The 16,920-nt window shown below is 41.9% G+C and overlaps 1 protein-coding gene across 5 annotated transcripts in view; it reads left to right on the top strand.

Annotated features, from left to right (window-relative positions):
• The window catches only part of LOC150078563 (catenin delta-2-like), a 666,545-nt gene that overhangs the window by 181,924 nt on the left and 467,701 nt on the right, over positions 1 to 16,920 (top strand). For all 5 annotated transcript variants that reach the window (XR_016547633.1, XM_090385058.1, XM_090385056.1 and 2 more), the window contains exon 3: positions 13,444 to 13,515. Coding sequence is in view for 4 of the 5 variants with exons in the window: in XM_090385058.1 (XP_090241184.1) it covers positions 13,444 to 13,515 (72 nt within the window). In the remaining variant the exon portion in view is untranslated. The remainder of the gene's footprint in view (positions 1 to 13,443; positions 13,516 to 16,920) is intronic.

Here is a 16,920-nt window from a genome sequence, read left to right as displayed (position 1 = left end):
GCTCGACAAAGTTAACATAACATGTAGAAAATGTGGTGTAACTAGCGCAGCTTGCGATGAAGCTGAGCAAAATTTAGTATGATGGTGTACCACAGAATAAAGACGAAATTAGGAGACACTTCGGACAAGTATAAAGGACATTTAGAGGAACTGTATAAGAATTACCAAAAAAGTCACATTACACAAGTCTATACAAGATACTCGAAAATATGGTCGCATGACATTAGTACGGCGTATGATCCCCTCCAACGGCTAAACAGGCCTGACAGCGGTGAAACATGCTAGATATAAGGTGTCCAAAAGATTCTGTGGCAATAAATCCCGTTCTTCCACCAGCGCACACCTTAGCTCACAGCAACCGAGTAGTTAGCTGTCGGAGTTGTTGTGCATGAAAAGAGAAACTCTGGGCCAACCGCACCCCTAAAAGGTCGCACACAAGGTTCGGAGATCTGTTCTCGGTACGTTGGTGTTGTAGTAGGGTTAGGAGCATCGGCGACTAAGACCATATTGCTCCGTGTATATTGTCTGTAAATTGCGTGAATTCTGTCCGCTGGACGAAAAACCCGAGTTTCCGAAAGGAAAAAGCCACGTTGTGAAAAAAGCCCATAAAAATTCCTCCCGTCATCGACAGGACTCGAACTCCGGTCTTTTCCACCCGGTGTGGGAAGGATGGTGATTCTACCAACTGTGCTATCCATGAAGGTCTGTTCTTGGTAACTGTGCGCAATTATAGTACCCCTGTCATAAACATGATGAGGGATATGGCCCTTGATCATTATTCCGCCCCACACGAAATCCTCGCCTCCATCGTTAGTGTCCCTTTCTGTGATGCTGGAGGGATGGTACCGCATTTCTCGTCTCCAAATGAAATAACGTCTAGAATCTGTTTGTAGACTAAAACGGGACCCAGTGAACAGAATTGTACCCCATTTGTCAGGGCTTCAAGTCACATGGCCCTAGTTTCGACGAGTTCCTCGGTGGTTTGGGGTTAATGGGATTCTTGTTTTTTGAAGCGGTCTCCAGGGTTTCTCCTATGTACCGTCGGGTTAATGGGATACAAATCACTAGCTTCCTTCTACGGAGTCCACTTGAATTGAGTCTTATTAACACAGTCCAGTTGGAAATGTTTTCCCCTAAACATTTAACAACCTCAAGAGACAGTCGATAAGGGACATAGTAAAGGTTCCGTCTTGCTGTTAGAGCCAGATAGCGGTCTATTCTGCTTCCATAATGCCGAGACAACACGGCGTGACACATTAAACCAACGTGCTACATCCGTCTGGAGCTGCCCGGCTTCAAGTCGTCCAACCGCTCGCCATCTCAAAGAACCCAGGAGCTTACATCTGATGAGTATGGGCTTGACACACCCAGGTTCCTCAGCTGGATATCACCATTCTCTCTCTCTCTCTCTCTCTCTCTCTCTCTCTCTCTCTCTCTCTCTCAGGGCAATTCAGAAATTTTTTTTTTAGCTGGTGCAGCATAAGCCTCAGGCTCCCTTGCACCATATAGCTAATAATAATAATTATGTAAACTACGATGACTTTGCTATCCTGACTACTGAAGATGTGGCTATCCCAATGAGCAAGCGAAAAAAACGGGAAAGGAGTGATGTGGTTGCAACCCGTGTTTTAATAGGCATGAATAATTTGCATAATGTGTATCTCTGTACGGTTTCTGTTGGATACTCGGAATTTGCATGCGAGGACAAAAATCGGCGACACTTCGGGTTCGCAATAATATTCATGAAAAACATTTCGTTATGTTTTTTTTTTGTCGAGAAGTGTAGGTAATAAACAGTATTTTCTGTTTTTTTTTTAATCTATAAAAACTAATTTATATTGGTGTAAATTACATTTTGCAGATTAAAATAGCACCGGGAATATCATCAGGAAATTTCTGTGTTTAAACTTCATAAAACCTTAATTAATATCGTAAATAAATGCCGAATGCAATAAGGGGCCCAGTTCCGAACCTTGATTTACTCCACTAATAGCATTAGTCCGAGAAGACCAGGAGCCTATAATAACCACTCTCTCTTCTTCTCAACAATTCCTTTATCCCTAGTTAAATAAATAAATTTTCTGTTTATACTCCGGCACGACAACCAGGTCAATAGAGTTTACAATAAATCGTCAATACAAATATTTATCGTATTTAGTAGTCACGGGCTTGAACCCTGGTCCACTCAAGGAACGCGTGCTATGCACTCTCGCTCCTGACCACTCGGCTACGTCAGGCCAAAGGTACAACTAAAATCAAAAAATAAATACAAGCGATTAAAAAAAAAACATATCTTAATTGATACGGAAATTCTTCTTCGGTGTAGCAATAAAATGGCCGCTTCGCTCAGTTGGGAGACTATTTTTTATTTTAGTTTTCTATTTTTTAATTTTTATTCATTAAACACGTGGTCCTACATCGGTAATGAGAACTCTTCTTCCTTCTGATCGTCCGGAGAATGACTTGTGTGTCCACCAACAAATATGACTGCTCAGCCACTCCTATTTCTGAATTTCAGACATTTATGCAAATGGAGGTGGGTGGACACTTCTGCCGGAAAAAATACTAACTCTGGTTGCCCAGGCCTCGGCCTTCATGAAAGCTTCGTCATTACACAATCCCACAAACTCCGTTCAATGGTTCTTCCGACTCTATTCAACAAATGTGTCGATGAAATTACTTTCCTGTTACTTGAAAGACAGCTCTTCTTAAATTGATTCCTAAACTTCCAACATCCCGAGTGGTAAGTGTTTGTGTCCTGTTGCTCTGTTATCTCATTTGGCCAAAACACTGGAAAGATTGATTACTATTAAGTAAACTTCTCTTTTTACTAATACCTTTCTTGTATCAGCTGATCAGTATGGTCTCCAATCGGGACGAGGTACTGAAGAAGTACCCGTTGAATTTCTTTCTCGAGTTCATTCTGGCTTCCTCTCAAATATTTCTTGGCCTAATCATGATAGTAAGCTTACATTCAAAGAAAGTAAAACGTATATATACTTTCTCACTTCTCTGTCCTTTCAAACAGCCTTAGGGCTGTTTGAAAGGACGGAGAAGTGAACTTTATAATACAACTGCAGTGAGCGAGTCCTTTCAAACAGCCTTAGGGCTGTTTGAAAGGACTCGCTCACTGCAGTTGTATTATAAAGCTGTGTTTTTGGAAATTTTTTTTTTCTGTGGTGCCGCCTACTGGTTCTGGCATGTTAAGAAGGTTTCAGTCTAGTCTAAACTTTCATTGCATTCAACACCAAATGCTTTTGGCAATGTGCAGGACCGTAGGATTGTGTCTATTTGTGCCTTGCAGGTTTTTAACAACTTGATCTGTTCCTTTTGTACCTAGGCTTGTGTTTCTAATCAGGCGTGCTGTCCCTGTGAACTTCTTGGGTGTTTCCATCAATGTCACTTCGAAGCCGAAGTTGGAGAAAGCACACTATTGCAATCTTTTGATGCAGCGTTGGCAACACAGATGGTCCACCACCTCTAAGTGTCTCGTTACTTTATAGTTTATCCTTAACGTCACCTTTGTCACGTTACAATCCACTCAAACACGATTCACTGTACACCGATGAGCCAATACACATTATGACCAGCGAGTCGTTATGCAAATCGAAGCAACTGCAGTTGAACTACGGGTCGGGACACGGTACAAAAAATACATGATACCGAGCTCTGTTAATCAGTTTTACTCTTGTTCTTCAGATGGGAAAGGCAGTGGACTTAAGCGAGTTTGACAAAGGCCAAATTGTAATCGCTAGACGACTGGGTCAGAGCATATCCGGAGCGGCACGGCTGGTGGGGTGCTCACGATCAGCCGTGGTTAGCACCTACCGAAAGTGGTCCGAGGAGGGGAAACCCACAAACCGCCGGCGAGATGTTGGACGACCACGGCTCATCGATGCTCGAGTTGAGCGAAGGCTCTCCCGTATGGTACGTGGCAACAGAAGGGGCGACTGTGGCGCAACTCGCCGCCGGTAATTGGAATGCTGGTGACGGGAGTAATGTGTCACAACACACACACACAGTACATCGAACCCTGCTGCTGAAAATGGGGCTGCGTAGCCGCAGTTCGCTCCGAGTGCCCATGCTGACCATGGTTCACCGGCGACAGCGCATACAATGGGCACGCGAGCATCGAAACTGGACCTTGAGTGATTGGAATAAGGTCGTCTAGTCCAATGAATCACGTTTCGTGTTACACCATGTGGACGGCCGGGTACGTGTGGGTCATTTACTTGCGGAAGATATAGCGCCTGGATGCACTGTGGGACGAAAACAAGCCAGTGGTGGTGGTGTCAGGCTTTGGGTGATGTTCTGCTGCGATACCCTGAGATCAGTCATCTTTGTGCTGGGCACTATGACGTCTACCACCTACCTAAACATCAGACGCGAGGAACTTCAATGGGCTTTTTTCACTCCGTGGCTGAGTTAGTTGGTCTCAGGCGTAGATAACAAGGTTTTCTTTCAGGTTTTGATGGTTTTGTGCAGAGTCTTACTGGCGAATAGCATTTGGACAGTCTTGGTTTGGTTTATTTTTAGTCCAATTTATTTTTCAGGTGTCTGGATTATTTGGTTTGCCACTTGCGTATCGGGGAACCTATGGACAAACTTAGCACGTTTGTTCAACTTCGCCTCATATCGCTGTGAAGAACAGAATCAACTGTAAAAGGGTCAGAAATGTGTCTAGTGAAGGTTTACTGGAACTGGACCACCTTCCCGTCCACACCACGGGAAGGTGGTCCAGTTCCAGTAACACACGTACCGTATCAAAAGAAACTCTGATCACCTGGTGTTGCCAGCAGGTGGGCCAGGATCCTCCGGAAGCCTATTCCAGAGAGAACAGAGGGGGAGAACCGCCCGTGGTGCAGGTTCTGGAAAAAAAAAGGTGCAGATAAAAAAAAAATAATAAATAATAAAGAAAAATAAATAAATAAAATTAATTAAATAATAATAAAGCTAGTGGTGCAGGTAAAAATAAAATATATAATATATAAAAAATTAATAAATATGGCAAATTTAGAAAAAAAATTATGATAATAAATAAACAAATAATAGGAATTTAGCCTTTCTTTTCACAGTGAAATCCAGGCTGTAGAATGGCTTGTCTGGTTTTGGTTGGCATTGGCATACAAGGTCTTCCGCCGGGCAAAAATTCCAGATGGAATTCTACAGCCAAGATTTCAGTGGTGAAAAGAAAGGCTAAATTCCTCATTTTTATTTATTTATTATTATTATTTTTTTCTAAATTTGCCATAGTTCTTATTATAATATATATATTATTATTTTTTTTCCCACAACCTGCACCACGGGTGGTTCTCCCCATCTCTCTTCCCTCTGGAATGGGTCCCCCGGAGGTTCCTGGCCCACCTGCTGGCAACACCAGGCGGTCACAGTTTCTTTTGAGACGGTACGTGTTTTACTGGAACTGGCCCACCTTCCCGTGGTGTGGACGAGTACTGAAAAACATCAGTCACCTGGAGAGAATCATCTCTCCAGTTGACTGATGCCTCTGGGTAGCCAAGAGGCGAGAACATAACACACACACACACACACACACACACACACACACACACACACACACACACACACACACACACACACACACACACACACACACACACACACACACACACACACACACACATCTGGCCCATTTGTAGTGATACTGTTCTTCACAGCGATATGAGTCGGAGTTGAACAAACGTGCTAGGTGCCGCCCTTACATATACAAATGTCCATAGGTTCCCTGATACGCAAGTGGCCAACCAAATAATCCAGACACCTGAAAATAAATTGGACTAAAAATAAACCAAACCAAGACTGCCCAAATGCTATTCGCCAGTAAGACTCTGCACAAAAACGTCAAAGAAATTATTAATGGCTCAAGGGAGCAACTAGTTAGTAACTTTAGGCATGATCTAGAGATGAATACGGTGAGGACACCTACAGAACTATGAAACTAGCAGAAACATAGCACAGTTCTGCATCCATGATAATAATAGCGTGCGTTAGAACAGCTGATGTTTTAAACCGTCAGCATGGCACTGCTTCGGATTGGGATGCCAAGAATGGCACCAATGCCGCCGTGAACAGGCAAGCAGAAAAACACCACCCTGTGTTACCTCTCTGTGAATACCACATATCCTCTATAATTTTGCTGCTTTATGATTAGGTCTAGGCTTTAGGACTGGCACTACCTTAACGTTGAAGTAATTTTGGAGTGTATGAATCAGGACTTGAACTTCATGTTCAGCCTTTATATCAAAAAACATACAATTTTTTCTTTAAATAATAGAATTGTTGTAATTTTTGCTCTCTAAATTGTTGTTTCCTCCTTGTGTTGGTTTATTTTTCACGGATATCTGAATACACGTTGATATTATTATTGTTATTTACACACGCTGTATCATCTCAGGCCGTATCGTTGTGGCCATTACATCTGTAAAAGTGCGTTTGCAGAAACGATTTGCATGTTGTGCAGGCTGAAAAACCTGGAATAATTCGTAACGAAAGCCCACTCCCTTTGCCTGAGATTGGCTGCCTACAGCCCCGATTGAGGAGGCTTTTAATAATTCCTCCTTTGAGATTTCGTTCAACTCCGTCTCCCACTGGATTTGAAGCAAACCTCTAAAAACGAATGACAAGTGGCGAAACCACTGTTCTTCACGAAAGAGCGATGCTGATTGGCATTACCACTAAAATTATTGTAGATGGGGTGCTATCGCTTTTTTTTTTTTTTTTTTTTTAATAATATTATGTAAAACGGATGTAGCCAGTATAATGACATTTGTTGGTTTGGATTACATCATTAAATTAAATAAATAAATAAATCTTTATTGTGAAGTAAAGTTACATCACGGCGACGAGCGCCAGGGGTTCACATACAGCAGTTAGGGAAAAGATAAGTACGGCGTACAAATACAAAAGGCTACAAAATACCGATCACAAATGCAAAAGAAATACAGATACAGCATAAAAACACAGAGCTAGTCATAAATACAGAAATAAATACAACTTGGCAATATATCAGGGTTCAAGGGCTTTGATAAAGTTGTGTCTATCCTTCTTGTTACTTATTACGCTGTCGGCGTCCACGCAATTGAGGGCAGCGAGCATCTGCTTGGGAAGAAATCTCTCAGTGAGTACAAGCCTGTTGTGGCGAGCCACGAGTGCCGGTACCGACCTTAGGCTTGATTGTGGTATCCTCCAAGAGCAAGCGTTCCAAATATTTGGAGATGATATCTGGCCTGTGATGAGTTTGACTGTGAAGACCAGCCTCTTTTTCCACGATCAGGCACTTCATCCTCGGGATGTCGAGTCCTTGTGCCATCATGGTGGTTGTGGTAGCGGGAGGTAGCCGAAGCTTGTTATTGGCCCATTTCAGTAACCAGTATTCAGCAGTGAACACCCGCTTGAGGTTTGTATGTGCAGCAGAGGCCCATATTTCTGCACCATAGAGAATGGCGGGGTAGACGGTGGAGGTGATGAACCTTTTAATAGTGACAGGATGTCGGACGTGTAGCAGCTGCTTCTTTGAGATCCACCGTAGACGAGAAAATTTGGTACTGATTTTGTTGATATAATTGACAAAGGACATCTTTCGGTCAAACAGAATGCCAAGGTCTGTGTGCGAGGGTACGTTTGGTATTCCTACCCCTGCGAGTGAAACGTTGAGTACTGTCGGCATGGATTTAAGGAAGAATATAACCTAAGCAGACTTCAGTAGGTTGATTTTAGATTGAAGTTTGCCAGGTACAATTCTAGATCCTTAAGTTGGGAATTGATCCTGTTGCTGAGCTGAATGGGGCTGTCGCCAGGGTTAATTTGAGTCAGCAGTTTGAGGTCATCGGCATAGCATAGGAGACATTCGTTGAGGCAATAATGGGCTCGATGATAGCTGTGAATAGGACACCAGATAGGACCCCCCCCCCTGCGGTACAGCAGTAATGTCGCAGGATAAGGTTCGTTGTTGCCGATGGATAATAAGTATTCTGTGACAGAGAAGAGATTCCAAAAAGCACAGCATATATCACCTCGAATGTGAAATTTCTCCTTAAGTAGGAGGAGCAAGGCCGGGATCGACATGGCACCAAAGGCTGCGCTTATGTCGAGACATGTGGTTGCTGCCAAGTTAGTGATTGATGATTTTCCTGCGATGGCATAGTGGATTTCATGTGGTTTCGTCTGGAGGATTTGTTGAGTAATTGTGAGTAGCAAAGCCTTTTCAAGAGTTTTTAACAGACAAGAGGCAACTGATATGGCGTCTGAACTGGCTGACGTTTGTGGCAAATTGGTTTTTAGGGATGGGGTTCACTCTGTACTTATTCCATTGGGGTGGGAAATAATGATCAGCGTGGCATCTGTTGTAGATCCAGAGAAGAGGGTCTATGATGAATGTGCTCAAGCATTTGATCATAAATTGCGGAATTCCATCCTCCCCAACAGTGGCTTTTCTGGGAAGGGAATTGATGGCATGCATGAGCTCCTGTTTCTTGATCTGGATAGTCCTTAGGACATCTGAAGGGTTTTCATAGTCAGGCTGGACAACTGTAGATGGGACTGTGGTTGTATTTGAAAACCTGGCGATGTATTTGAGCCATTCTTGAGGATCAAGCATATGATTGAATACACCATGTGGGGCAGCATAGAATGGCTTTCCTTTCCTCAGAGTGCGGTTAAGATTTACTTGGATTGCAGCAGCTTTCTTTCGATTAAAGTGGGCCCTGGCACGGGAAAAGGCGATTCTGTCTTGCTGCCACTCGTAAGCTTCCATTTCTTATATAGGACTTTTTCATTTTGAAGCTGTTGTTGAGGTCAGCAGTCCACCACGATGTGGAACGGGGAGTTACTGTTAGTCGTTTGGTGGCAGCATAGTCGGTGAAGGATTTAATCCAGTTAGACAAGAGTGTCACTGTGAGGCTGAGGTCGCAATCAGTGAGGATATCCCAAGGAATGCAGGCCGCTGCTTCTACACAGAGTTAAGGATTAAGGTATTTAGGTACTGAAACGTATTTGACTATTTTGTTGTCAGGGATGTTGAAGTTTAGCACCTGCAATGACCATGTCAGAACTATAGGCTGGAGATCGGACAGGAAGAATGCGATGGGATCATCCTCAGCTGTGCATGGTGAAGCAAAAGCGAGATCCAGTAGGTTCAATCCCCTGGTGGGGTTCTCATTTACCCGTTTCATGTCGATGGATTTGAAGAACTCACAGAGCCTGATAAAGCGGTGATAGCGGTTTGGAGGCAGGTTAAAATCACCACAAACAAGGCGTTGTGCAAGCGGACGAAGATGGTTTAAGAGCCAGTTCTCTAGATCTTAAATAATTTCAATTGTAGCCCCTGGGGGAATATACACAGATGTGATATCAATGTGGCTGAATTGGAAGCGTAGCGAGACTATAATCGCTTCAAAAGCTTGAGTTGTAGTTGAGGTCGAATTCTCATATGAGAATAGGGAGGTGTTGTACAGTATGGCTACTCCACCGCCTCTAGATTGCTCCCTGGAGGCAGATAGCATGTGGTAACCAGCAATAGCTGAGCAGAAGAGTGTGTCTTGATTAGGTTGAAGCCACGTTTCTGCGAGGCAGACCACGTCAGCGACCTGGGAGAGGAAGACCCGTTCTGCTGAGTAGTTTGTTCCTAATGGACCTGATATTTTGGAAGTACACCCTGATGACAGGTGTTTGACGAACTTCCGTCCTGATTGGAGGTGTCCTGAGTTGCCATATTCGCGAGCGAACGGCACGACTTCCTAACGAAATATCTCAGGATACTCTTATCATGGCGGGGTGGTGCTTGGCAGAGCAGTGGAATGAAAGGAGGACTGCCGAGATCTCTGGAAGTTGTCCGGGAATGAGTCCAGTTAGCTGTGGGTGGTGATGTCGCAGACTTGGTTTTGGTGCAGAAGTGGAGGTTGGGGAAGGTGACTGGTTCTCCTATTATAGAAGGGTCGAATGATGGTGCCAATAGGCCAGATTGATTCGGTTCCAATTAAATTGAACAGATCTTGTGCGCATTCAACCCTGAACAATGCGCAGCGGGGGTGCCTGGTGTGAAGTTGCTGCACCTTTAGTCGAAGGTTTAGTTGATCACATAGAACCCTCAGCAACATGATTTGCTGTGGTATTTGGGGCTAAGCGAGATATGAAAAGTCCACTAGAGGGTCTGGACTTCTGCCGTCTGGGAGGTGTGTGGGAAGGTTGCAGTTTGGAGTTGGTCGATGTGCCAATTCGAAGCCATTCATGTGAAGCTGTACTTGTTCGTTGGCTCACTCTGAAGTTCATACGTGTACTTTCCTCTGGTTGCATAGGACAGGATGGATTTGCAGTGGGGTGAACTGGGAGTGGAAATTGTAGTGTGGAAGAATCCGCTGGTTCGAATATTGAATTCGCTCCGACTCTGAGTCCCAGGCCTTGTGAAGATGAGAAGTGCGAGTGAGGTATGACAGGACAGGCATTGCGAGAAGTTGGGTGTGAAGGTGGAAATTATGACTTTTGCCTCATTAGCATAGAGGTAGAGAATTCGTTATTGCAAGTAAGAGAGTTTCTACATGCGGTGCCATTGACCGTTGGTGGAACCTGCTTCTGTAATTGTGGAAACCTCTCTTTCGTTGAGTGGTGATTAACATCAGTTGCCCTTTTCAGGTTCTTCTTGATCGTACGTGAATGCTGGGCTTTTGTGGGTGGTTTTTGCCCTTTCCCATCTGTTTTTAGAATCCCCCTCCCCCCCATACTTCTCCAACCCCTGCACGGTACTAAGTACTATAGTTTTTGATACCTTTCGTATCTGGGGTTTTCATAAAAAAACAAAAATAAAAAAAGTTGGCTGGACGAGGAGATGGCGCTCGACGATGTCCAGTGTTTGGCCGTTTTTCAGATTCGTTCCTACCTGGAGCTTCTGATGGAGGACTGGGGATTGATTTTTTGCTACATTCGGGGCAGACTGATACTGTAACGGCCTTTGGGTAATTTTTATATAATCTACGAAGATCGTCTGAGTTCAGATGGTTAGTGAGTTTGCTCGGATCTGCTGGCTTACTCAGTTCGATCTTATTATAGATATCAAGGAGTATAAATTTCATCTCCTTGTTTTCTTTGTGTAGCACTGTGACGTCGTCTTGTGCGTCCGTGGTTCCTGAACATGACACACTGGGTTCAGGTATCCTCAGTTCTAGAAGTTCATCAGGTTTCGCACCTGTGATGTCGGTTCTCTGTTGCCCTGAGTCCTTTAACCGTGTAAACTCAGCAGAAAGTTGAGAGATTGCGGTCTGAATTTCGTTTACAGAATTACTTAGCTGAATAAAATCACGGCGGGATACGCACTCCGGATCAGTTTGTAAATTAGGTGAAGTGTCATCGACATTCCTCGAGTTATTTTCTGCTTGTTTGCAAAGTTCACATTTCCAAGAATTTTTAATTTTCTTTGCGAGTCTTTTCAGATCAGAGTATGGGCTACATGGCCCACAGATGCGAACGGCTTTGCACGAAGTGCACACGAGGACAAAGTCAGCTTGATAACCACACCCCGTGCAAGTAGTAGGTTCGCTCATGGCTGCAGAAACCGTGGGTATTTGCGATTTAGAGGTTTATCAGCGTCCTTGAAGACAGCGAAAAACTGAACGGCGAATACAGAATACGTGTAAAGTCGCTGAAGGCACAGTGAGTGAGTGAGGAGTGGGTCAATGAGCCCTGAGGCGTAAATTCCAGAAATGTTACGGACAAGCTTAGTGTCGCAGCTCGTGCAGGCAGGGAGTTCTGTATGTCGTCATATAATCCGGAAAAGCAAACGGACAAATTGCCTTTATCACTGAGAACAAAGTAATATTCAAAATTCAAATTAACCTGAATCGAATTAAGAGCAGCTTGTAGTTATAGGTATAAGTGCACTTTACTCTCACAGAAAGTTAGGGCTCTCTTTCAGCCTGGGTTTAGCATTGATGGGGGCACCTTCCCCAGTCAAGTGCAGGGTATTTACGTGGCAACCGCGAGATAGCGGCGCCTCTCTATATCCCTGCTGCCAGCCACATGGTGACCACTGAGGTCTGACAAACAAAGGATACAGATATTAACGCAAATAACCTGCTAATTTCTCATGAGAAATTTCAAATTTTCTTACCGGGGGAGTACACTACAGTAGTTGACATTTTTGAGTGAGAACACATTTTGAGACAAGAACTGAAGTTAAAGCACATTTTTTAAACAAATTTCTACGGAGCGTTAAACTGCACATCTTCACTATACGGCGGCTCATGCTATACACCGATGAGCCAAAACATTATGACCACCTACCAAATGTGATGTTGGTCCTCCACGTGCAGCCAAAACAGCTCGTACCTGGCGAGGCATGGACGCTACAAGATTTCTAAATGTGTCTTGTGGTATCTGGTACCAACACGTAACCAGCAGATCCTTTAACTCCTGTAAGGTCCGTGGTTGAGACGCCGCAGATCGGAGTTGCTGTTCCAACACAAACCACAGATGCTCGATGGGATTGGTGTCTGGGGAATTTGGAGGCCAGGGCAATACCTGGAAGTCTTCCTCACGGAATGCGAACCAGTCTCGAACTAACTATCCAGGCAGTGTGGCGTGGCGCATTATCCTGCTGAAAGACGCCACCGCCAGAGGGGAAGACCGTTGCCATGAAAGGGTGTACCTGGTCAGCAATGATGTTTAGGTGTAAAGTGTGTTTAGGGTCAAACGGCAGTGATGTTTAAATAAAAAAAATATATATATATTATTTTTAGGCCACCCGAATAATGAAATTCATCTGCCGTGCTGTGCCATCAAATTAAATATTAATGGCTCAAGGGAGCAACTAGTCAGTAACTTTAGGCATGATCTAGAGATGAATGCGGTGAGGACACCTACAGAACTATGAAACCAGCAGAAACATAGCACAGTTCTGCATCCATAATAATAAATAGTGTGTGTGTGTGTCAGGTATGCTTGTATCACATAAATTAATGACGAATGTAATTTATATTCGGGAAGAAATTTTCATCTTTAATCAGGAAATATCATTTCCTTATTGCATGTACGTATGTCAGTTACAATTTTGTTAAACTGTGTGTTTAACAAAAGTTCTTTTCACTTGGTCGGTGCATGCAAGAAATTATAATATGTACCCGCATGTTCTCAATTGGTAAATTTTAATTCGGAAGTTTATCATCGGATGATAAACTTCCGATGGGGTGACTGTGCGCAGCAGAAAACCTATTACTCTAACTTCAAGAAGGGGTTCGTTCGGCAATAGTTGTAGCATCGTGCTAGTGAAGATGATATCGGTTTATTTACAAAAGCGGCGAATTAATCCTGGGAAGTGCAAGCCGCATTATACACAACAAAGAACGAACCAAATCTGCTGTTGATTATTTATTTGTTTACTTGAAATATATACGTGGACACGAATGTTTGTATGTAAAACTTCAACCCTTTCCATTCCAGGAAGCTCACTTTGAACAACTGAGCCGAGAATTAGAAGCCGAAAGACAAAGTGTTGCCAACCAGCTAGATCGGGTAAGTAGTTCCATCTCATTGTAAGAGTTTTTACCCTCTTTGTTTACAGAATTTCAAATAGAAATTTGTGGAGAATCCGATGAAGCTTAACTTCACAGTTTGCAACCTGGTGGTGACTCCATGGTAATTTAATTTTTATTACACACACACACACACACTGAAGTTCAAAAGTTAGAGTTACACCCATCTTTTTAAAATGTTTTTTTAACGTAATTGCATATATTTTTTAATATATGCAGTTACATATACAATAATAGTGGCAAAATGATTTTGAGCGCAGGATCTCACGTTTGGTGAGTATGGGCTTGGCAAACCCAGGGTCCTGAGCTGGATATCATCATTCTTTTCTGCTTCTGACTCCCCCCCCCCTCTCTCTCTCTCTCTCTCTCTCTCTCTCTCTCAGGGTAACTCGGGAATTGTTTTTTTGGCTGGTGCAGCATAAGCCTCAGGCTTCCTTGTACCATACAGCTAATAATAATAATAATAATAATAATAATAATAATATCAAATCAGTCTAGCTATAAACAAGCCACAATTTTGCTGTATTTAAAATAGTATTTTAATTGCAGCAAAATATAAAACTACAGGTTATAACTACTGCAATATCGTTCATTAGAGATCCCTCCGTGTTGTGGTTTGTATTCATCACGAGGATGACGAATACAGTACAGACAAGAACTGTATTAGGAACGAAATGAGAAATTAAAGTAATGGAACATAAATTAACATATATTGAAAGGCGCGTTATCCAATAGATGAAAAAGACGTCTGCCTAGGGTTCCTGATCAGAAGTGGGTCCCAAAATCACTGTTTTAAAAACTTATTGCTGTTTTTTTACTAATATTTTTAAGTGATTTTTTTTTATCGGAAACTGACTTTCTACCTCTGAAGGTCAATGAACTTGAAGATTAATTTGAAAATTACGTTTTCTTCAAAAATGTTTTACCGATTTTGATGAAATTTTATAATTAGTTCGTCCGTAAATAGTTGAGTTAATTGAAAGAGTAAAGGCTGCTTTGTATGGAACCAGCGCCGCTAACAGCCTTATGCTTAAGGGTGCTGTCACGTGACCGCTTATTATTATTATTATTATTATTATTATTATTATTAGCTATATGGTGCAAGGAAGCCTGAGGCTTATGCTAAAAAAGCAAGAATTATGATTTCCAGCTCAGGAACCTGGGTGTACCAATCCCTTAGTCACCAGAAGAGGAACTAGCAGCGAATTGCAGCTAAAGCTTCTCACAGGCTATGAAAATAATTGAAAATGGAAGAGAAAAATATTTTTGCGAACGAATTTAAATTTATTAAGATTATTGCTATATTTAATACCACTCATACCACTTGAAATTAATAATATACTTTATTAAGCCTAAAGGTGCCGTTTCAGGCATCTCGTCGAATGGTCTGATGATGGGAATTGGCAAGATGTCTGAAACGTTACGTTGGTTTACTCGATTGGTTAATAAACTATATTATTAATTTCACGCGGTATATAAGTGGTATTAAATATAGTAATAATCTTAATAAATTTAAAATAGTGACCTGCAAAAATATTTTTCTCTTCTACTTTTAATTATTTCGGTGCGCATCCAACGAACATTTTGTCGAAATGTCCTGCGATGGGCATTAGTAAACCACCCACTCCCCTTCCTTCCTCCATAATTATTTATCTCTTGATAAGTTTTCACCTCGAAATTACTGGACACCAGCTGAATTGCAGGTGGGGTTGATTGGCAGTTTAGTGGTCAATTTTAGTTTACCCGAGAGCTAAAGGGATTAACGTCCCTCAGTTCAGTGGTGCCCGTAAACCTACCTAATCGCATACCAAGAAGTTGCCCTGGTCAACTGTTTTCTATGTGTTCATAGCCTGTGACATATCTTACTTCTCTCTGTGGCCTGTGAGACGCTTTAGCTGCGTGTCGCTGCTAGTTCCAGGTAAGCGGTCACCTGTTCTTCGTGTGAACACCCTAAGCAGCAGGGAGAAGGTAGCCACGATCTTATCAACCAGTCTTGAGTGAATATCCAAGCAGAACTGAGGGTGCAGCGGAATAATTCAGCAGTTTTTGATTTTAATGTGTAATTAACTTAAAAAACGAGTGTAAGAACATCAAATATTGAGTGACAGAAGAACACTGAGAGCTGAACTTTTTCGATAAGATTTTAATTTAAATATCGTAGGTATTTTATTTTGTTTTAGAGCATTCATTTTTATTTTGTTTTATATTAACAAATACAGCGGATACCCGATATATAGCGATAAACTCATAGCTTCCTTTTTGTTTCTTGAAAAACAAACTTAATAGACGGATTTCTTTAATTTTATTTCATATAGTTCGGGGATTCCCCGCCCAAATCGACATGTCTGGCAACCCTGCTTGTATATCAACTTGATATATTAATGTGTCGGTCAGTTATGTTTGGCGACGATTTTTTGGGATAGTGTGGTATTTATTCTGTAGAATCAATCGATCCTCACTTCCTCCTAAAATGCAGTTGTTGCGTTATATTGAGTTTCCATTGTCTATTACTTTATTAAGAAAATTTAATTACTTAATTATAAAAAAACTGATTAAAAGTACAAAAATTTTTAAATTGTAAAATATAAACCTAAAAATATCATATATTTTTTAAGGCCACGAAAAGAACGTACAAATGTGGTGCGCAGAAAAGAAAAAAGTTAAAATTTAGAGAATCGGAATTAAAATAAAAACAGCAAAACTCATTACAATAGTTTATTTCAATAAAAACATCGAGAAGAGTCTCAAAATGGCAGCTGCATCATTACAACAGAAGAAAACAGGCTTCTACCTCTTCGTTATCCCCAGACGACGTTATTAACGATAACTCTTTCGGCATCACACACGAAGATAATACCAATAGTGGAAAAACCACAGCACTCTCTGATACTCCGGATACGATCAAACATACAGTAAAGATATTGCTCTGTGGCCAAAACTCATGACGAATGACTTCCTTCAATTTTGCCTTCGTGAAAAAATGGCAAAATGAAGGCAACATAAAAAATTCAAAAATAGATTTTAATGAAGGGGGAAAAATAGTTACAAGAAAACTAAACGAATCACATTTCTATTTAACTAGAGCTAACGGTGCTCAGGAAAAAAGAGAATGGTTAATATTTTCAGAAGCAACAAAATCAGTAATTTTGTTTTATTTGCAAATTGTTTTCAACCAAATCGAATGCATTAGTTACTGGATGTAGTGATTGGAAAAATATCGGTGATATTTTAGAAAGGTATGATGAGTGTAAAGAACATAAGGAATGTATGTGTGTGTGTACGTACGTAAAGCCCTCGAAAAGTGTGGGAAGAATTGATTCTGAGATGATAAAAGCATATGAAAAACAAACTATTGGCGTGAGGTTTTAAAATGGGTTGTTGCTAC

Source organism: Mastigoproctus giganteus, chromosome 11, assembly GCF_048544385.1.
Source record: "Mastigoproctus giganteus isolate SK-2022 chromosome 11, ASM4854438v1, whole genome shotgun sequence".
NCBI lineage: Eukaryota > Metazoa > Arthropoda > Arachnida > Uropygi > Thelyphonidae > Mastigoproctus > Mastigoproctus giganteus.
Note: the sequence above shows the minus strand (reverse complement) of the source record. Positions and strands in the feature narration are given on the sequence as shown.